Here is a 22,992-nt window from a genome sequence, read left to right on the forward strand (position 1 = left end):
CACCTTCTGGGTTCAAGTGATTCTCCTGCCTCAGCCTTCCTGAGTAGCTGGGATTACAGGCATGGGCCACTACGCCCAGCTAATTTTGTTTTTTTCAGTAAAGATGGGGTTTCTCCATGTTTGCCAGGCTGGTCTCGAACTCCCTACCTCAGGTGATCTGCCTGCCTCTGCCTCTCTAAGTGCTGGGATTACAGGTGTGAGCCACCGTGCCCAGCCCACACCTGGGTAATTTTTAGATTTCTTTTATAGAGGCTAGGTCCCATTATGTTGCCAGGCTGTTCTTGAACTCTCCTGCGCTCAAGTGATTCTCCTGCTTTGACATGCGAAAGTGCTGGAATTGCAGGCATGAGCTACTGTGCTTGGCCTGGATTTATTTATTAAAGTTTTTTTTATTTCTTTCAACACTGTTTTATAGTTTTAATAGTAAAAGGTTATTAAATTTATTCTAAGTAGATTTTTTTTGAGACTTGGTCTCACCTGTAACCCAGGTTGGAGTGCAGGAGTGTAATCACGGCTCACGGCAGCCTCAACCTCCCGGGCTCAAGCGATCCTCTGAACTTCAGCCTCCTGAGTAGCTGGGACTATAGGCATGCATCATGATACCTGGCTGAGTTTTGTACAGATGGGGTTTTGCTGTGTTGCCCAGGCTGGTCAGTACTTTTTTATTAATTCAATTCTAAGCTGTTTTTAAAATTTCATTTTTACAGTGTATAAGGAAAAAATACAAATGATTTTTGTATGTTGATCTTGTATCCTCTAAGCTTGCTGAACTTGCTTATTAATTTAGCCAATGAATTTGTTTGGGTTTTCTATATACATGATTATGTCATCTGTAAGCCATTATATTTTTTAAGGATTATTATATGTAGGTTTTCTATGTGCAGCAGGTGATTTATAAAAGTATGCACCTACCCAGACTGAGTGGTGCAAAGTTCACAGCTCCTGGGATTTGGTAGATGTTAAAAATTGCTCTGTGGCCCCAGAGAATGAATTCCTCTGGACTTTGTAGCCCCGTGTTACTCTGAGACTCTTGAGACAAAATTCACTTGCTTCTCATTCTATTTTAGATCACTGTTGTGCAAAGAAAGTGTCCTAGCCCTGTGATCCTCCATCATACCATCATCTCTATTTGAAAGTGGGTGCTAGGGTCCTGGGTGGTGTCATCACGGCCTCCCTCTCACAGCTCTTCTCTGTGCTTTTCTGGTAGAGCTGCACTCACAGGCCAGCTTTCCTTCTGCCTTGTTTCTTACATATCCTGCGTCTCTGCCTGGGTCCCCTGTCTTTGCTGATCACCTCCTAATTATACTTCAGCCTAGACCAGGTTGGCTTTCTTCTGTTATGTTCTCCCTATGTGTGTTGTATATGATTTTTTTTCCCATTCGGCTCACTTCTCAGCTGTATTTTTTCATTCCTTAGATTATTTAAGTACAGTTAGCCCCCTTAATTTGTGGGTTCCACATCCTTGGATTCAACTGAGGATCAAAAATATTCTAAATAAAAGTACACCAAAACAAAACAAAAAAAATCCAAATTTTAAAAACAGTACAACAATGTATATAGCACTTACCTGGTATTAGGTATTATAATTAACCTAGAGGTGATTTAAAGTATATGGGTTGTTTATAAGTTAATGCAAATATGATGCCATTTTCTATCAGAGACTCTGGATTTATGTCAGAGCATCTGTGGATTTTGGTTACCACGGGTTGCAATAGTAGTGTCTGTTTACCTACTGCACGAAGCTCCATGAAAGCATGGGTCATGCTTTTGCTCACTCCATTGTTAGCCCCTAGCACAGACGTTCAGCAAATATTTACTGTTATATATATATATTATTTAATTTTTGAATGAAGCCAGTTCAGAAGTATTAGCTCAGTTCTTGGTTGTTTGTTTACTACAAATATAGTTCAGCTAGTAGTTCACCTGGTGTCCATAAATGCTTAAGGGTTTTGGCAATGCTAATCATAAATGACAATATCATTTTGTAACAGGAATGTTTGGCAGGTATGTGTGGTATGTTGGCTTCAGTAATATTTCTTTTTTTAGTTTGGTTACACTGCCTTTTATTGGTATTCTATTTTTGTGGATCTGATTTGGTTTTGGTAAACTTTTTTTTTTTTTTAACTTAATCTCTTGGGGAAAGCTAACTGGATTATAGAGTAGTGATGGGATACAGAAGCTTTCACCTAAATTGGATTTCCAGTAAAGCCAACCTTACCATTTGGAGGCAAGGCTTGGGAAAACATTCAGGTAAGGTCACTCCTTTATTTCACAGGATTTGTGGTTGCTTGGACTGTGTTGTCTATAAGATTGGGGTCACTGGCTTTGTGCTGTGCCAGAAGGAGAAGTAGCAGTTTTTGTTGTTAGAAAATTTAATAGTGAAAGGGATTAAATATTTAAGAAAGAGAATGGGTTTGCTTTCGCTCTTGAAACTTTGTTTTGCTGATGAAATAGGGTAAAAATTAGTATGGAAAGATGAAGAGTAAAGCATTTATTGCTTATGTGAAGTGTCCATTGTTGCTACAAGATCTTTCTATATTGTAAAGTAATTATAAGAATAGGCAAAGTAAATGTTCAGATTGTCCATATTTGCTTGAGGATAATGTGTAGCTATTGTATGCCTCATTTAGTTATTATTATTTTTTTTAGTATCGTTCACAATCACAAAATGATACCCTTACTGAAAGTGTTAGTGGATAAACTTAATTGCATATTTAAGGACCTGTGCATTTCCATGGATGATGCTTTCCCTCCTTAATGTTAAGATGTATGTATTTAATGATAATGCCGTTTGTTGTATGAGAACTTGAGACAGAAGATTTAGTAGGATTATCCAGTGACAGTCAGTACAGGGTGCGATTAAGCTGTCCTCCTGGCTCTTGGCCTAGTATATGTTTGTCTCTGGTTATGCAGTTATAGAATAGGGCAGGTGGTACATTTATATATGCCTTTGATTTCTCAGAAGTTGGTGAGCTTTCCTAAGTGGAGAATTTTAGAGCTAGATAGGATTGTTGTGGGAGAGGGGGCAGGGAATGCAGTTGATTTTTCATTCTTCTGTGGTACAGTTGAATTTACATGTAGTTAGAACTGATTTTCCAGGGGATTATGATGGCATTGAGCTTAGAAGACTAGCTGGCTTTTAGCATTTCAGAATTGGATCCCCTGCTGGAACCCTTGCTAAGAGGGAGTGGACTTGTATTTGGTACAGTGACAAAAAAAAATAAAATTGTCCTGATTGTTTAATTTGGTGAAAAGATGGGAAGGTAAAGTAAGATTAGATGTGGATGACAGATTTTTTTTTTTTAAAGAAAGAGGGTTAGCAAAAGACTGAAAGCATCTCTGTTTGGCTTTCTTATTGATGGAATTGTGTTTTGTTTGGTTACAAATTATTCTGATAAAAATATAAATTGCATGCATTCTATATTTATTTTAGAGAAATATATAAAGCCATAGCCCAAGCAAATTCTTGAATTACATTCTTATTTGAACTTTGGTGAAATAATAGTTATTTAACTAGTTCCAATCTTTTGTGACTTGTGTGTCTCATAAAATTTTACTAGCATGTAATAAAAGACAGTTTAGTAAATGATCAGTTCATTGTCAAACTGTTCTTTTGTTGGTGGCATGTTTGTTGCAAAAGATAAAGCAACGTAATGTCCAGATACTGTAACGTGCTAAAGTGGTGACTATGAACCAAAACTTTTGTAAGTTTTAAAAGGAAACTCTTGTTTTGTTAAAATTATTTTTAAATGAAAGTATTGCTTTATTTAGCCATGAAATGATTTTTAAAATATTGTTTGAAGAATAGTAGCGCTAGCTTTCCAAATTTTGGTGGTAGTGGTTCTGTTTGTTTTTAAATTAAGAATTTAAAAATTTTCTGGGGTAGAAATGGCATTTTTTGATTTCTTAGGGAATTATTAAGAATTATCTGGAGTTGAAATTTTTTTTTTAATTTTTTATACATACAGATAGAAATTGTCATTTGAGAATACCTGATTAAAAATGAATTACCTTAATTCTTTATATTATTTTGAATGTAAAGATATGGTCCAGATTTGTATAACGTTATTCTGATCACATTGCGATATGCTTTTCACAAGCTCCTTTTTAAATGGAAAAGTCATGCATGTACATGAATAACAATATTTTAGGTAATAGTAAACATTAAACAATGCATAGTAAGCTCCATTCCCACATAAGAGCCAGCATAGTCTCTTATTCAGGGGCAGCAACTTCAGCAGTTTTGTGGTACAATCTGATAACTAAAACATATTTCTTGTCAGAATAGCATTGTCTTTAAACATTTGTTCTGTATAAACATTTATAATGCTGTTCCATTTAAACATTTATTATTCTGTTTTTGTTGTCTTTGTGTTTAACTTTTTATTTAAATGCTTTTGGGAATAATTAAATTTTTTTTAGTAGAGTGGGTTATGATTTGTAGTTATAAGATTATAATTGTCTTATAAAAACTATAATATAGTGCATGTGCATTTTTATTATGGTATGTAGTAGTGGTATTATTAGTGATACTGCCAGGCTGGCTGATAGAAGGTAGTGAAGTCTGCAGTGTGTAGATTAGTTTTTCAGTGGAAGATAAGTGTAGCCTCTTTGCATGGAACATTGTAAGTGTGCATTCTTGCTAGAAAGCAAATATCATGCCAGAGATAAAAATCCTTTCCAGGTTTGGAGGTGGAAAACAAAAGTCACACGGAGCTTTGTAATAATCATGGGAAAAGTGTTTTCTGATAGGTATTACATACTAAGTCATAAATCTCCCATGCTCTTGGCCACATATAAGGAATTTTAATCTTAAAAATATTTTGGTTACCAACTTTTGAAGAAAATTGGCCATAGGGCACCAGGGACAGTGTACTGAAAAACAGACCATGATCAGGAGAGGCTAAACCAAGATTAAAAAAAAGAGATTTCAGGTTTATTTCGAATCTGATGTTTAACATGAGCCATTGCAATGAATTTCATTTTATATCTGGAAAAAGCCCTTTTTAAAACTCATATCCGGCGGGCGCAGTGGCTCACGCCTGTAATGTCAGCACTTTGGGAGGCTAAGGCGAGCAGATTGCGAGGTCAAGATTTCCAGACCAGCCTAACCAACATGTGAAACCCTGTCTCTACCAAAAATACAAAAATTAGCCGGGTGTGGTGGCGGGTGCCTGTAATGCCAGATACTTGGGAGGCTGAGGCAGGAGAATGGCTTGAATCGGGAGGTGGAGGTTGTGGTGAGCCGAGATCACCAGAGCGAAACTCCGTCTCAAAAAACAAAAAAACAAAAAAAACTCATCCATTTTCCGTTAATGTAAATAATTGATATCCAGAGTATTAATAGAGTATATGCTTTTTATAATTTATAAAAAGGTAGAGGAGATAATTATACACAAGAATTTTGGTTTAGGTTTAATAGTTTCCTTTTGTAAGATTTCTTTCTGTATTTTCTTACTGATATTTTTGTAAGATTTATTGAATCTTTAGGTTATCATCTCCCTCTTACCAAAAGACTCTGGCCCTGCTTGCTGCATTCTACCTGGAAGGCATAATTAGAATGTGGGAGACTCTCCTCATTTACTTGGAATAGACTTTTTCATATTTCCAGAAGTAGCAAAATTTATAAATATTACCCCCTTTGGTTCTGCCACTTGTATTCTTCCTCCCTACTTGAACTGCCTGCAGCTCTTGTAGGGAGGTTTGGATTTTCATTCTCTTGCAGTTATCGCACCTGAAGTATTTGCCTTCTTACTCTGAGGGATCACACATCTGCCAGCTACTAAAATGGTAAATTGTCAGTTTGAGACCAACCATTTTATTATGGTTATATGAACCCATTGATCTGTCTCATATCCTAACTAATTTAAAAATAAAATCATAACACCTTTTATAAGCATATGAAATTATAAAATCATTATTTTCCTAGTTGAAAATGTTGCATGCATATATTTTGTTTGTTAGATTTGGCATATTGAAAATAAAGAGAAATAAAACTAGAAAATAATAAGTGAAATACATTTAACTTTTTATGAAGTACAAAGAATTGGCCAGGCGTGGTGGCTTGTGTCTATAATCCTTGCACTTTGGGAGGCTGGACAAGGGGATCACTTGAGCTCAGGAGTTCAAGACCTCCATGGGCAACATAGACCCTGCCCCATTAAAACACACACACACACACACACACACACACACACACACAGAATTGATTGCCTTACTCAGATCATTTATTTCACCTACTAAAACCTCTGCCATCCCGTTATTGTAGAAAATTTCAAAGATATACAGTAGTAGAGAGAATACCCAGCTTTAAACAGCCAGTCTTGTTTCATCTGTACCCTGCCATTCCCAGACTATTCTGTAGCAAATCTTAGGTGTCAGATAAATCAGTATATTGTAGTATTGGGTGAAGAACACAGCATTGGCCTTAGACCACCATCAGTGCCTCATGAGAAAATGAGCTCACTCTATATTGATAAATCTTAGTGTTCATTTTTCTCCTCTTTTTAAAATCAGGCTCCTTTCTTTTGGCTTTTTTGGCCTTCCCCTCTTTCCGTGTACCTCCACAAGGGGGCAGATAAAGGAAGTGAGAAGTTTAAATGAACCAGATTTGAGTTTCACTTTTGTTAATCAGTCAAATAGAGTTGCAGAAGATTTGGGGGATGACTTTTCAGAAACAAACAGTGACTTTTCTTCTTGAAACAACTCATAGTGCCCCTCCTTGCTCTTCAGAGATAGAATAGTATTAGCTATTTTAAAGGGGTTAAACAATAATCTTTAAAAACAAAACAAAAGATCTAGAGCATTATTACAGCCTTTAATTTTCTCTGTGAACGATAATTTTTCTGTAAAAATAATGATGTAGACGTTAATCAAAATGTAGTATTTGAATTTCTATCTACTTTTTTCAGAGGATAGCTCTGGGTGATTATCATTAAGATTTCTTATTGAGTGATGTGAATGTTGTATAGAAAGTATTTTAGCTGGGCATTTGGCTAGCAGTAGAAGGGTCATAACTACTGTCTTTATCCCCAGGCAGTTTTATCATTTCTTTTGTTTTTAGATTTTTTTTTTTTTTTTTTTTGAGATGGAATTTCTGTCACCCAGGTTGGAGCACACAGTCACCCAGGCTGGAGTGCAGTGCCGCGATCTCGGCTCACTGCAGCCTCAGCCTCCGGAATATCTGGGACTACAGGCACGTACCACCACGCCTATTTTTAGTAGAGACGGGGTTTCAGTGTGTTGGCCAGCCTGGTCTCTAACCCCTGACCTCAGATGATCCACCCATCTGGGCTTCCCAGAGTGCTGAGATTACAGGGTGTGAGCCACCACGCCCAGTCAAGTTTTCTCATTTCTTAAAAACCTTAGTTGGCCAGGTATGGTGGCTCATGCCTGTAATCCCAGCACTTTGGGAGGCTGAAGCGGGTGGATCACCCGAGGTTGGGAATTCGAGACCAGCCTGACCAACGTGGAGAAACCCCATCTCTACTAAATACAAAATTAGCTGGGCCTGGTGGTGCACACTTGTAATCCCAGCTGCTTGGGAGGCTGAGGCAGGAGAATCACTTGAACCCGGGAGGTGGAAGTTTCAGTGAACCAAGGTCGTACCATTGTGCTCCAGCCTGGGCAACAAGAGTGAAACTCTATCTCAAAAAAGAAAAAAACCCTCAGTTACTGTGGCAGTATCAATGAATCATATGAATCGGATTCATAAAATTCTGTAAATATATGATGGTTACTTTATTTATGGTAAGACAGTATACCGTTTGAAGCATGTTTGAAATTGAATGCCAGAACAGCATATAAATTGCAGTTTCATCTGTGGGAATTTTAAATAAGCATCTATAAAGTTTTTAGTCAACAGATTATTTCTTTGTCTTGATATTTAGATACTGTGACCCGTGGGCGTTTTTTTTTTTCTTTAATGTTATATGTGTTTAATATTTTTGTTCTTTTTTTTTCCCGGTGAATATATTTCTTTTGGAAAAATGTTATTTTCCCAAGTAGACCATATGAGATTCACATTTTGAATATGTGGTGTTAATTGTTGTAAGATATTGGAGGAAATGATGGGATACACTTGCAGAAATTGATTGTTTTTGCATGAATTTTGGCAGCTGCTTTGCAATAAGTATATTTCCTTTTGTTGCCACCATTAAATTCTCTTGTTCTCAAAGTTTCTGTATGCCTTACCACATGACACGTAATTACAATGAAAGCGTTACCTTACATTCCTCTAGCATTCTTCCCCGCCAGTGCCACACTTAATGCCTTTTATTCCTCAGCTTCATGCATGAATTATGTAGCATATGTGAAGAGGCTTAAACTGTTACCATTACAAATTCTTGCTAGATGGCTCCTGTTATATTTAGGGTATACTTATACTTTAGACAAAGTAAGAATGTTATTGTTGTTGACCTTGACACCGAATAACTGGGCAGACATTATATAGCTATGTTTGAATCCTCGCAAAATGTGCTGTTGAAGCCAACAGAGTCCTGGCGGGAGACTCTTCTGGACAGCAGAGTTATGGAACTTTTCTTCACAGTAAGTCTTAGTCGTCGTCTCTGGTAGCAAGGGCCATAGAAAAGAGGAAATGCGTTGGCATGTTTCTTAAGTAAAACAACAGATTGCTTTTCTCGCCTAAAGTCTTGTCTTTTCACCAATACAGCTGCTTAAACAGAAATTACTTTAAAAAGTTCTTGCTAATTTATAAAAATGTCACATAGTTTGGAAGGGCTTAATATCCTAGAGCAGAAGTTCTCAAACTTTTAATCTCAGGGCCCCTCTATACTCTTAAAAATTATTGAGAACTCCAAAGAGCTTTTCTTTATGTAGGTTATATTTATCCTGTTAAAAATTCAAACAAAGCTTTACAAAATAATGTGCTGAAAAGTAACAATAAGAAACTATGAACATATTAACAGAAGTAACATTTTAATTAACAGTATTTTAAAAAACAAAGCAGGTTTGTTTTGCATTTTTGCAAATCTGTTAATGTCAGACTTAATAAAAGACTTATTAAGTCTTATCTGCTTCTGCCTTCAGTTAGTTGCAGTATTGCACATTGTGTGGTCTTGGGGAAATTCCACTTTTTACCTGTGTGACAGTGAGAATGGGAAATGCAGGTACTGTCTTCATATTATTGTGCAAATGTTTTTTTCCTCATGGGCAATCTGACAGGCTTTTAAAAAACTTCAGGGATCCCTGGGCCACAGTTTGAGAACTGCTATTCTAGAGTGTTGGTTTTATGTTATATTCATGAGTCATTATTTAAGTTGGTATTAATGAATAGCATTTTATCTCATATGTAGCTTTAGACGGTCCTCTTTATTGTTGGTTAAATATCAAGATGTAAGCAGTATGCTCCCACATTCGCCAATGTGTATTCCCAATGAAACAATGAAAAGCTGGAAAAACAATTCATGTGTGTGTGTATGTGTTGGATGCTAATTTGCAGTTATAGGGTGAATATACGAGTTAGTTAGATATATTGACATGGACAAAAGCCCAAGTAAAAGCCAATTAAAAAGAAAAAAGAAAGATAGTTTGCTTAGTCCCAGTTGTTAATTATAGTTTCTTTTCATTTGTTTTAAAAATATAGATGAGTCCTACAATTGCCTTTTTCTGATTGAACCATTTACAATAAAGTAGTTATGTGGCATATGTTTTAAAATAGCTAAAAGGTTATCTATCCAGGGGCATGTAGAAAATATATTTTCTATGGAAACATTTGGACTGAGCATTAATCGTCTTGTGGTTTCTTTTTAAAATCAGAGAAATGATGGCCAAAACTACTATCAAGATCAAAGAGATAATTGTAACTAAATTTTAAAATTCCATTGCCTGCCTCATGTGACAGGAATTGTTTTGATACGAATCCAAGTCCAAGTCTTCGTATTATGCACTTGACTGAAAGTAGATTCCACTCCAGCAGTTTTTGAAAAGGTGAAAAACTTGCTGGCAGTACTGGAAACAGCTCTACCAAGTCTGAACAGCTGTCTAGACAAACCAGACAGCTGCTCCTGTCAGCTGTGAACAACCACATGCAAAGAACTTTTGAATCTGAAAGTTAACCCTTTTTTGCTTTATTTGAACAATTTTTGCGTTTGTAGCTATTTTCACTTAAGCAGTTTATGAACAAGTTTGTTACTTGTTTTAAAAATGACAGTGACTAATGTTTTTATTTAATTTTGGTTAAATCTAGTTTTAGTTACCTGAATTCATTGCCTAATTTAAAGCACTTTTCCACTGGATATCACTTGTGCTAGATTTGGATAAGCATCAATATACTGTTGCATAAGAGCAAGACTTTAAATATGTTGATCATAAGACTTTAAATATGTGGAATGCTTTGGGTTGCATTCTGCCCTGCAGAGGTTAACAAACTTCTTGATTTTTTTTTCCTTCCCTAAGGTCTTGGGGAAAAAAAAAAAACACTTTCATTGTGTTTTCTTCCTACCTTTTTGATCAGAGTCTTCTTGATCTCGCTTATAGGTCTCTTCCTTCTTTGCTCATCACATAAATGCTGGCATTCCTATCTTAATTCTCCACTTTGCTGACTCTGTACACTTTCCTGTGGCTCTTTCTTCCACGCGTAGGACTTCAGGCACCAGTTCCTGGATGACTCCTACATCTATATTCAGCACAGCCAGCTCCAGAGTTGCTGAGCCTTATAATCCAAGTGCTTACTGGATGTTTTACTTTGGATGGCCCACAGACATCTCAGATTTAATATGTTCCCGTAGAATTCGTCATCTTCCTTACTTGCTTCTCCTTCCTTGTGTTCCTTTTCTTGATGCATAGCCTTGCCATTCACCTCACTGGGCGTCCTGCTGGGCTTTGCTTTCCCATATCCCTCTGTCTCTTTCCCGTATTCAGGTGGTGATTTCAGCTTTCAGTTTTATAATACAGTTATAGAGGAACTCTTTTGTAACGATGACATTGGAAAAAAGGCAAGAATCTATATCGTATAAAAATTAAGCGTTTATCATTAGTTTTATGTGGTTTATATTTCAGGGAACATAAATTAAGCTCGAACAGTACACATAGTCTCCATAGACAGTTATTTATTTATTTTAAATTTTATTTTTAGCTATTTCATTGACGGTATTCTTTCTTTTGATTGCTCACTTCAAGACCATAATGAACATTCAAGATTGTGAGATGGATTCTTATTGTCCCAGATTACATTGCATCTGTTGACAGAATATATCTCTGGACATCGTGCTTAAATGCTGATTAGATTCTAAGGCATCCACACAAAAAATTAGTTACAGGTTTTAGATAAAGAACTTATGAGAACGAGTCGTGTTCAGAAGTTTATGCACTTAACAGTGTGCAGATATGAATTTCTCTATTCTTAGAACTTACTATGTAAAACTTAAAATACATTAGAATATAGTTTCAAAAATATTTGTATTCTAGACCAAGGATTTGCAGACATTTTTTTGTTTAGGGCCAGATAGTAAACACTTTAGGCTTTGCAGGTCATCTGTTTGTATTCAACACTGCCATTCTAGTACAGAAGCAGCCATAGATGATACATAAATAAGCATAGCAGTGTTCTAGGAAAGCTTATTGATGGTCATTAAAATGTGACTTTTGTGTAATTTTCATAGGTCACAAAATATTATTATTTTTGTTGGTTTTCCCTCAACCATACAAAAATGGGGGGAAAAAATTCTTAGCTCACAGCCATATAAAAACAGTCAGGGGTTAAATTTGGCTTATGGGCTGTGGTTTGTTCTAGTCCAAAAAGAGTATAGCATATTTTAAGCATGTCAGTGAATCAATTAACTTTGTAAGTTTTAGAGATTATTTAGTATTTTAAATTTCATTACTAGAACCTTAAGAAGTTCAGGGATACGCCGGGCACAGTGGCTCATGCCTGTAATCCCAGCACTTTGGGAGGCTAAGGCGGGTGGATCACCTGAGGTCGGGAGTTCAAGACCAGCCTGACCAATATGGAGAAACCCCGTCTATAAAAAAAAAAAAAAAAAAAAAAAGAAACTCAGGGATTAAGGATTAATGGACTCAGTCAGTGAACAAGGATTTATTGAGTGTTCATTGTGCCCAGTATACTAGTAAATACTTAAATAGTTCTGACCTCAAGTAATTTAGAAACAATTTGCCGAGTCAAAGTGAACATAACGTAAAGCTACGAGTTCAATGTTATACAACATTTACAAAGTAGAGAGAGAACTTTGTGTAGGAAAGAAAAGGGCTAGAGTAGTTAAGTGCTTTGGCAAATACAAAATGGTACATACAACAGTAAGGATTAGGATTAATAATGATCATATTTCTACACTAAATTTTCCTTGGCTCTATTATGTCAGATTACAGAAGTAAAACCTTTGACATCTGAGAATATTAATACTATAAAACGAGGGAGCAGTATTTTGAGAGCATTTCCTTCACACAGAACACTATACCAGGTGTTTCACGTCCGTATTGTATCACCAAAATAAAATCTAGGTGAGATTTAAATGGATTTAAGTATAATATATATTTTATATTTAAAACTTTTAGCATTTATTAATAAGAATGATGTAGGTTAAACTAAGATTCAAACAAATTGTAGGCGATCTGAGCATTAATAAAAGAGTGCTTGTTATATTTTGGTTGAATGAATGCGTGAATGTCTATGGATTCAATGGCACATTGCTTTTCTAAGTGTGCAACTGTTTACTTCCACTAAAGCAGCATCTATATACTCTTGATTGAACTTGTCTGCTAACTTTAGCAAGAAGCTGTAGCTAGGCATAGTTAGCATAATACAGATGACTGTCGTTGTTGCTGTTTTTAGAAGAAGCAGTATGTCTGACTGGCTGGCATCTGTTTCTCTCTTTGTCATAACATGCTGGAGATGGATCAATTTTCAAAATGTAGGTAGCCCTCAGTTAAAAATTAATTGATATGTTTAAAATAATGCCTGTAATGTAAAGTGGACTGAGGGACAATTTTCAGTTTAGTTTAATTCAGGAAGTAGTTTTCTAGAAATAACCAACTACAGTGAATTTTTCTCTTACCTCATTCGGCATGGTAAACACGTGACCCTTACAAAGGAAGAATTTATATTTATGGATTAGTAATTCTTTCTAACAGGTACATCGAAAAATCAGAGAAGATTCAGATATGGCACAAGATTCTCTGCAGTGCCTTGCCCAGTTAGCTTCTCTTCATGGACCCATCTTCCCTGATGAAGGATCACAAGTTGATTATCTAGCACACTTCATTGAGGGATTACTGAATACTATCAATGGGTAGGTATACTTGCCCTTTGCAGCTGAAAAAGGAACTCTACGTTTTGTGTTTAACAGTAGAAGAAAAAAAGAAATTAGTTATTTTTCCCCCTTATATTTTGGAGTAAAGTCATATATGGGTAATTTGAAATTAATAAACAGAGACATGCCTTTTAAAATCAGTAATGGTATTGCTTGTTTGGAAATGAGTTATTATATTAATAATTTTTCTTTTACTACCACTTAATAATACTCATTCCTTGGTTTTAGAATTGAAATAGAAGATTCTGAAGCTGTGGGAATCTCCAGCATTATCAGCAACCTGATAACCGTGTTCCCACGAAATGTTTTAACTGCCATTCCAAGTGAACTTTTCTCCTCCTTCGTTAACTGCCTCACACACCTCACTTGTTCTTTTGGGCGAAGTGCTGCATTGGAAGAAGTGGTGAGTGACTATTCTAAAATAAATTGTGTCAGTTTTAAGTGTGTAAATTATTTGGGAAACATGACCTTTAAAAATTTGTGGGTTAAGATAGCTTTAGTTGGTGATATTTATTGGTGTTAAGAATTTAATTTTGAGATGATTTAGTACCCAAATATAGGAGATGGAATGAAATGAGCTGTGGTTTGTTCAACACAAATTTTCACAATTTTTAACATAAAACTTATGAAACTCATTCTAACAGCAAAAACATTGTTACAGGGTGCTGCTGTGGTGTGGTGTAATTATGTGTAATTTTATGTTTCTTTTTTTGAGAATTTTTTACTTTGGACTTATTTGACAATATGTAAACATAATTTGGTTCAAATCATTGTAACCTTGCTTATTTTGATCAGATTGTGGTCTCTAATTTTTTGGATGGTAATGCTTTAATAGTGTATCCTGGTAGAATTTAATTTACATTTAAATTAAGAACAATAACAATACTGAAGTTTTTTTTTTTTTTTTTTTACAAATTTTCAAATGTGTATTTTCCGTATTTTACATTTAAATTTAGAAAACATCTACTAAAACCCCTTGACAACACAGCTGCTTCTGTAACAGTTACTGTGAAAAGCTATATTAATCATGGAAAATAATTGATTTCATTCCACAAAGTAGTGATTAAATTGTTGCAACTGCTTTTTCTTTATATGAATCAAAATGTGAATCTTTCTGAAAGGCTGTAAGAGTAAAAGAAATATAGATATTTTGTTAGCATTTCTTGTTAAATTGTAAGTTGTTTTGGTTAGATTCTGCCAACAGTGTATAAGTTTTTCATATCCCTTCAGAGGTTTTCAGAGAATAGAGAACTCGAGAATGATTATGTTTATGTAATCGGGCACTTTTGTGATTTGATGAGGAAAGGAACCAGGTCAGAGAGGTGTTTATATGGTAGAGAAAATGTAGTAAGAGAAGAATAGAAGTCTAAAGACAAAATGTAGATTTGAAAAAATCCATGGTAATTTTAAGTATTTATGCTTTACTCAAACCCCTTCCAAATGATGACAGATTCTGAACTAGTCAGGTTGTATTTAACACAAGTTCCTTGCACTTTCCCTCTCCCCTTTGGTTTGTGATAGTTTCTCTTCGAAACCAGGTGGATTGAAGAGCATGTTGATCCTATATTTAGAAACTAAGCTACCTTTTAAAGTTTCTGTTTGTGAGTTAAGAGTGTTCCTAAACATTTTAAAGAATTGCTGGAAGATTTATGGCATCTTTGGTTTGCAAATTTTAAGGACAGAATTTATTTTGAGGACACTGACATCTTGACAAATTTTCTGTCAAGATTTGACAAAGGAATGTTGGAATATAGAAAGCCTACATGTATTTGCAGAGAGGTAGATGTGTATTGTGCTCATTTCACAGCAGACATGCTCTAGTGATGATGAGCCTGATAGGTTTCATTCAAGAAAAGTATTTATTTTCATTTCTTTTACTCTTTGAATTAGTTTTTAATTGAGCAGTTTATGATATTTAAAAGTTATTTTTAAAAATACTTGGTCATGTTTTGAAAAGGACAGAGGGAAAATACCTGTTTAAAGTTTTGCATTAGTCATAGAAACCAGGTTGGGGATGTGTGGTGAAGTTGAGGGCTAAGGGGGTGACTCCTGCATGGAGACTTGCTTGAAAACTAAATCTCCTAAATGTCATGTCAGCCTGAAGCAGTTTCCCTTGTATATTGTGTATGCTGGGGGTGGAGGGCCAGGGGAGTGTACAACTAATACCAGAAATACAGGAACAAATCCAGCCAAACCAAATCGGACCTCTGGGACAGAGACATTTCATCTTTTGTTTTCTTGGGCACCCAGTGATTGTAGTGATAGTATGTAATACGTGGTTGTCCTGAGATGGAAAAGTATATAAAGACATGATCTTTTAAGTAAAATTTGAAAAATTGAGAGGCATAGTAAAGAAACAAGTTTGGGAGTTAGCATGGGATGAAAAGGTGATGAACTTTTGAGGGAGACAGCACCCTTATGGGCCAGGCAGCCGTGAAGCGTAAGAGCTCAGGCAAGCTGCCTCAGTTTTTTTGAGCATGTTTCCTGATTGGTAAAATCAGGTTATGAATTCCTTCCACCGCTTTATGACATGGATTAACTGCGTGAAAAGTACCTGCATAGTGTGCAGTAATTTATTACAGGTGATAATATATTGAATAATAATTTTTAAAATGAACTTTTGTAAGAATAGCATTTATTGAAAATTTGTGTGCACTCTTACCATGAAAGAACAATTGTTGAGTTTTGTTTGCTGTGAACCAGTTAGAATTCTAATTTTAAAAAATTATTTTAAAAATAATTTATTATAAATTATTTTTAAAAAATTATTTTAAAAATAATTTATTATAAATTATAAAATATTTTTTTGTAATTTTAATTTTGTGAAATATTTTTGTTTTTCTTAAATATTGAAAATTTCTTTTCCCACTTGAAAAACGTTCCACATGTAAGGCTTTTTACTGTGAGAATACTTTTTAGGAGCTGTGTTTGTTTAGGAATACATACAGATTATCATCTTTTTTAATAGCAATTCATGTCTTCGATAGTGATTATGTTGTTGTAGCCAGGAAAAAAGAACATCTTCATAGGAAGAAACATTCTTGATACTAATGTGTGTTTTTGAAACCCATGTCATAAAGTCACCTTGCTTGGTGGCTTTAGCATGTGAGTGAAGAGACGCATATTTGTGAGTACCCTGACTTGGAGTTAACTGAGTCTGTGTTCACAAAGAGCAATTCCAGTACAGCCAGTGCTTGACTTACGACCACGATTGGGTCCGACAGACCGGTCGTAACACGATTTGGTCGTAAATTGAGTAGGCTATATGCACGCGGAGATGGTAGTGCTGCCGGAAGCTGGTCCGCACTGTCGTATGCCCAGCTGGGCAACGTTTGCGCTGCCAGACGCGGAGCAGTCGTGGCTAGCGATTGTGGTCATAAAGTCGAATGGTCGTAAGTTGCATAGGTCGTAAGTCGATCAATATCTGTATTCAGCCAAGTTTCTCTGTGGCTGCAAAAGTTTCTTGGTATTACTTAAGGCTTCTTGGAGCCAAGAATGTTTTCATTACACCCCATTATCTGTTGCTGAACCAAAGAGGTGATAATGAATGTGGAGATGAAAAAATACTGCCTTGAAGATTAAAATCCTTCTGGGCATGGTAGCTCTCGTCTGTACCTTGGGAGGCCAAGGCAGGTGGATCACCTGAGGTCAGGAGTTTGAGATCAGCCTGGCCAACATAGTAAAACTCTGTCTCTACTAAACATGCAAAAATTAGCCAGGCGTGGAGGTGGTTGCCTGTAATCCCAGCTACTCAGGAGCCTGAGGCAGGAGAATTACCTGAACCTGGGAGGCAGAGGTTGCAGTGAGCTGAGATTGTGCCACTGCACTCCAGCCCAGATAACAGAGCAAGGCTCTGTACACACACACACCAACGCTAACAATAATTGTTCATTTTAATATATCAACTATTTTATAAAAGATTGGTATTAGTACATGTATTTGAATTGGTTCAGTGAAATGCAAGGAGAATATGGCTTGAACTCTATACTCTAGTTTGCTGCTTGGTTTCTTTTCTAATTAACCATTTTGAGTTCAGCCCAGTAAGCAAAACCATGCAGTATGTTGTTACATGAACACAGCAGCCTTCATAGCACTGAGGTATTTTGTATATGCACTTTGGTGTGTGTGTTGTGTATGGGGACGATGGTGGTAAATAACAATTTATAAAGAAAGAACTTTACATCTACTTTTAGTATATTTGTAGCCTAATCTCAAGGCCAGCAGGACAAGATAGTAATTAAAAAGGTGCTTGATAAAGTTGTTAGGAAGTCGATTATAGAGTGTAATGCAATAAAATAAATTTGCAATTTGTCGAGTGAGTGAGTATATTTAAAGGTCAGCATTCTTGATTCAGAATCTAATTTCTCTGACTTGTTGGGTGATTACTTTGTAGAGAGGTGATGTGACAAAAAGGAAGCCATACATTGAAGCCAAATTACAGATTGAGAAGTGGGGAACATAAATTTTGGGATATCTCAGTGATAAGAGGGAAAACAATTCTTATTCTCTGGGATGGCTGTGTCAGTACGGTGCAACTGTGTACTCTGCCTGGCATCTTCACCCATGAAAGGATGGTTGTTTCAACCTGCCAGCCTCCCCTCCAGTTGATTCTCGTAGCTATAAAAGAATAAATTGATGATACTTGAGAGAGCAAGCTGGCTGTCCAGCACTCCCCACCCATCAAGCACATTCATTTCCTCTGCTTAAAAGATGGAAGAAGAAATGAAATCCATGAGTATTTTGTAAACCTTGCATATTAAAAGTATACTGTTCAGAAATAATAGCAATGGTTTTATGTCTACCAGGATATTTGGAAGAAAACTAGTTACTATTTTACCTTAAGTACAGATTCTTATTTAAAAAAGTGTTTTAAGAATTATTTTAATGTTTTAATTCTAATTGGTTGATAATATTACCATGCAATGTTTCATGACTTGTATGAGTCAGCTCTCATTGTTTAAATCTGCTTTCCTAGTACAGAACCAGTGTAAGTTTTATAGAATTTTTGCACCTGAGATCGAGGGCAGTGGATTTAGAATAAAGCTTCCTTACTGTCATAACTGTTGTTTCATATTGTATCCCTTATACTGTTTGTTATACTGGCATTAGAAACATAATTAGATCCAATGGACCTGGGGTTCAAAAATGAATACTAGAGTGAGGTAGAAAAAAAGGGATTTCGAAAGCATTTTCATAGTATGTGGAAAAAATTTTTTAAACAAACAAAAAAACAAAAGAAAGAAGGGATTGCCCTTTTATCCCATGTAAGCCGGGCGAGTCCCAGAAATGTCAGCCACTATTCAGCTCCGTAAGTCTGTATTGAGCACTTCTCATGTGCCAGGAACAATGTCTAACGTGTATGCATTCCTTTGCGTTGCGAATTTGGAAACCCCTGTGCGTTTTCAAAAGGAAGAAAGTATGATAATCCAGTAGTGCAGCATTTAAAATCTTTTTCTGTAAATTATAGCTTGGACTCTTGTGTTTTTGTGGGGTAGGTGGTTTGCTTTTTTTAAGTTATCTGTCTATAGGATTTTTCTAACAGCTACAATGCTTGTCTACTAAATCAGTTTCTCTTGGGGGATTCCAGAAGCCAGGAATACTGTCAGCTGCATAGGTACTCCGAAGTTAAATTAATTCTGTATTTTAAGGACTAGCTAGAAAAAACAAAATAAAAATAACTAGATAAGGCGTTAATTTATTTTGCATTTGACATTCAAAGATTTCTAAATTCCTGCATTTTTAAGTGGAGAGTTAAGTTTTGTGATATTTGTCAGTATATTGTTGTCATATTTGCCTTAAATGATACTTTGTTAGGAAAGAATCTAAATACCAATAGCAGATGAATAACAGCATAAACTAATAGTCTAGCTCTTTCAGTCGTTAATCTTTTATATTGTCCTCAATATGCAGCACAAATATTGTTTGTGGTTTGTCATTGGACGTGGGGTGGTTCTGCTGCCTGTAAATTTTAAAGTTACTGTGAAATGTTTTATTCATATAAAGTACTAGTTTTATGTTATAAAAATATAAAGAATAATGAAATGAACAATTATGTGTCAACCACCAGATTAAGAAATAGTGTAGTATATTGATAGAGCCTTTTTCTGTCATTTTTTAACCTGTGTTTTTTTTTTTCCCCTCACCTGTTACTGTATGCAAGTGCTTGTTGTATTACTTATTTCTGCCAAGTGGGTCTATAAGCAGATGCTGCTGGCGAACTTCCCAGCCTGTGTTTTGGCCACTTTTTTGCAGCCTCTACAATCTCTGGTAGTTGAAGCTGTTTTCACTTCTAAACTGTTGTGAAGAGTAATACAGAAGGAACTTTTTAAAGGATATTCTGTAGATGTAAGATTTTCTGTGACAATTAATTGCCCGTATTCATCTCACTGCATTTTTTGTCTATGAATCACATACTGATCTAACACGTTATTTATGTTTACATATGAAGATAATCTTCATGATCAACAGAATGAGCTTTCCAATTTCATGGAAAGGATTTGGAGTTGTCATGAAGATTAGTTGCTGTTCATAGGAAAACAATCTGTAACTACCTTAGCACGAGATTTAGATCATATTTTTACAATATCTGATATTAGATTTATATAAAGATAAATATAGATAATGACTTTATATTTTAGAGCAGATCTGAGTTCACAGCAAAAATTGAGTGAAAATACAAACCTCCTCAAACATGGAGCCTCCCCACCCTCACCCATCAACATCCTACATAAGAGTGGTGTGTTGTTACAGCTGATGAAACTACATTGACACATCATCATCATCCAGGGTCCATAGTGTCCATAGGGTTCACTCTTGGCATTGTACATTCTGTGGGTTTGGACAAGTGTATGATGTCTGCCATTAAGGTATCATACAGAGTAGTTTCACTGTTCTGGAAATCCTCTGTGTTCTGCCTGTTTATCCCTCCCGCAAACCTCTGGCAACTACTCATCTTTCGGCTGTCTCCATGGTTTTACCTTTTTCAGAATGTCATGTGGTGATGTTAGATTTTAATCTCTGAAATTCAATTTGATGTCAAAAAAGGAGACAGATGTCATATACTGAAAGTTTTCTTTTCAAAGCTTCATTTGACAGCATTTTCATAAATAAAATTAACCATTATTTTGGAATTAGATATTTAACATAATTACCAAAACATAAAAGCAGATTTCTTTCTGTGACTAAAGGGTTGCAAATTTGCTGCTCTATATACTTCCAAGTTAATTACGAGCATTGAGAGATAAGTGCTGATATCATATTTTGATTACCTTCTCCACCCTCCATTTCCAGATGGAGTAAAGTGGGGTCAAGTAGTCTCATAAGCTCTAAGCCCCTCTCCAAAGCCTCTCTGGCAACAGGCCTGACAATACCAAGGGCATGAGCACATAGCGTCTAGCTTGGTCTCCTTAGTCATCTCTGTGCACGTGCTGCTGGCTTGGCTGCTGGGTTTTGGCCAGAGTGGCCATGGAGCAGGGCCAGGGTATTATGAAAAAGCGCTAGGTTAGGTTTCAGTTCTCTGTGATTAGACTGAAAGATTTCGTTGCCAATTGTCATCAACCAAATTTTTCTCACACTTTGCTCCGCAAGTTATATTATCTCTAAAAGGAACCAGAATGCTCTTTAGAAGTCCATAGTCTTACCGCAAATTGCCATCCAATAAATTGAGGCACTGCAGTCTACCTGTGACCTTCTGTTCTAATATCAGAGTGTTAATAGGAGGGATTATTGAAAGTTTTTTTAAATAATAGAAAGGCATATAAGACTTTTACTTTTTAGTTATACTTTTCTGTATATGAATAATTAAACAAAGATAACAGGTATTAGATATGTATTTTAAAAACAACAAAGATAGGTCTTAGAAAATATCCTGCTTTTTTTTTTTTTTTTTTAAAAGACTGGGTGGGTCAGAGGATGCTATTCCTAAATTCCTCTTGTGGTATGTTACCAGTCTGTTTATTTTGGCAAGATAAACTGTTAAGACTTAACAAATGATGGCTGCAAAGCACATGCTTTGTTAAGTATATAAACAGGCCACAGATGTTTCTATGGAAAGAAAGTATCTTATTCATCTCCATATTCCGGTGCCTGGCTCTTAGCAGTTCAATCAATTTTTTTTTTTTTTTTTTTTTTTTTTTTTTTTTTTTTTTTTTTTTTTTTTTTTTTTTTTTTTTTTTTTTTTGAGACAGGGCCTTGCTCTGTCACCCAAGCTGAAGTGCAGTGATGTAATTTTGGCTCACTGCAACTTCTGCCTGTCAGGTTTAAGTGATTCTCCTGCCTCAACCTCCCAAGTAGCTGGGACTACAGGCATGTGTCACCACGCCTGGATTAGTTTTTGTGTTTTTAGTAGAGACAGGGTTCTGCCATGTTGGCAAGCCTGGTCTTGAACTCCTGACTACAGGTGATACACCCATCTTGGCCTTTCAGAGTGCTGGGATTACAGGCATGAGCCACCATGCCTCGCTGAGAAGTCTCCTAAAGTATAAACCTAGGAGTGGAATTTTTTGATCAGAGAGTATGTGAATGTTCACTTTTACAAGATAGTAGTGTCAAATTTTTGCTAAAGTGATTGGACCAATGAAAAATTAATAAATGTGTGTGAGTTCTCAATGATCCATGTCCTCACCAACACTTACTGCCAAACTAGCGAGTATAAAATATGGTCTTAATTTTCCATGTGCCTTGTACCCAATTTTCTCTTAATAGTATCATCTTTTGTAGCCATGATATGTTTGTAAGAACTAAGAAATCAACAATTGGCATATTATTGGTAATTAAATTACAGGCTTCATTTAGATTTCACCAATTTTTCCACCAATGTTCTCTTCCTGGTCCGGGACCTAGTCCTGGATATCACATTGCATTTTTGATTTCATCATTTTTTTTGATGAACAGGTGGTCCTCATCTTAGTTTAGCTGAAAGTTTTTTTTTTATGATTTGTAATTTTGGTTCCAATTTAAAGACACCTACCCTTCCTGTGTTTTATTCTAAATGCTTTAATATTTGCCTTCTATGACTTTAACATCTTAGAGTTTAATCAAGTGGGGATGCAAATTTTTTTCTTCATGTGCATAATAGGCTTTTCTGCAACATTTACTGAATAACCCTTCATCCTCAATAGTCTGCCGCACTGTAGTTTTTACATAAGAGTGCGTCTTTCCTAAGCTTGCTAGTCACTTGTATATCATTTTGTCCTAAACAAAGTCTAGATAGGTGGATAGGTTCCCCTACCGTAGTCTTCAAAAGAGTATTGGATATATTTGGCTCTTTGTTCTTTCATATAAATTTTGTGAGCTCATCATGTTAGATTGTGGTTGGGATTATAATGAATCTTTATAAAGAGCAGACATCTCTACTATAACTTTTCCTATCCATAAATGTGGTATTCTCTATATTAATTTAGGTCTTATGAATTGTTTATCAATAAAGGAAAATATTTTTCCTAAGTACTTTATGTTTTTATTGCTATTATAAATAGTATCTTTTAAATCTCATTTATCAGATTGCTACTGGCATAGAGAAATGCATTTGATATTAGTACATTTGAGTTGATATTTGCTAACCTTTCACAAATCTTACTGATTCTTATAAACCTTTAAAACCTTTGGTTTTCTATGGATAATCATACCATCCATGAACAATGACAATTTTGCTTCTTTTCCATCTACAATTTATAATTCTTTTTCTTGTTAATACATTTCTTGCTTT

At 35.7% G+C, this 22,992-nt stretch overlaps 1 protein-coding gene across 5 annotated transcripts in view; it reads left to right on the forward strand.

The window, feature by feature from the left end:
• The window catches only part of XPO4 (exportin 4), a 116,864-nt gene that overhangs the window by 59,215 nt on the left and 34,657 nt on the right, over positions 1 to 22,992 (forward strand). For all 5 annotated transcript variants that reach the window (XR_001830804.2, XM_017548179.2, XM_017548181.2 and 2 more), the window contains 3 exons: positions 8,435 to 8,547; positions 13,108 to 13,265; positions 13,515 to 13,689. Coding sequence is in view for 4 of the 5 variants with exons in the window: in XM_017548179.2 (XP_017403668.1) it covers positions 8,435 to 8,547; positions 13,108 to 13,265; positions 13,515 to 13,689 (446 nt within the window). In the remaining variant the exon portion in view is untranslated. The remainder of the gene's footprint in view (positions 1 to 8,434; positions 8,548 to 13,107; positions 13,266 to 13,514; positions 13,690 to 22,992) is intronic.

This window comes from Cebus imitator, unplaced genomic scaffold, assembly GCF_001604975.1.
Source record: "Cebus imitator isolate Cc_AM_T3 unplaced genomic scaffold, Cebus_imitator-1.0 Scaffold204, whole genome shotgun sequence".
NCBI classification, from domain to species: Eukaryota; Metazoa; Chordata; class Mammalia; order Primates; family Cebidae; genus Cebus; species Cebus imitator.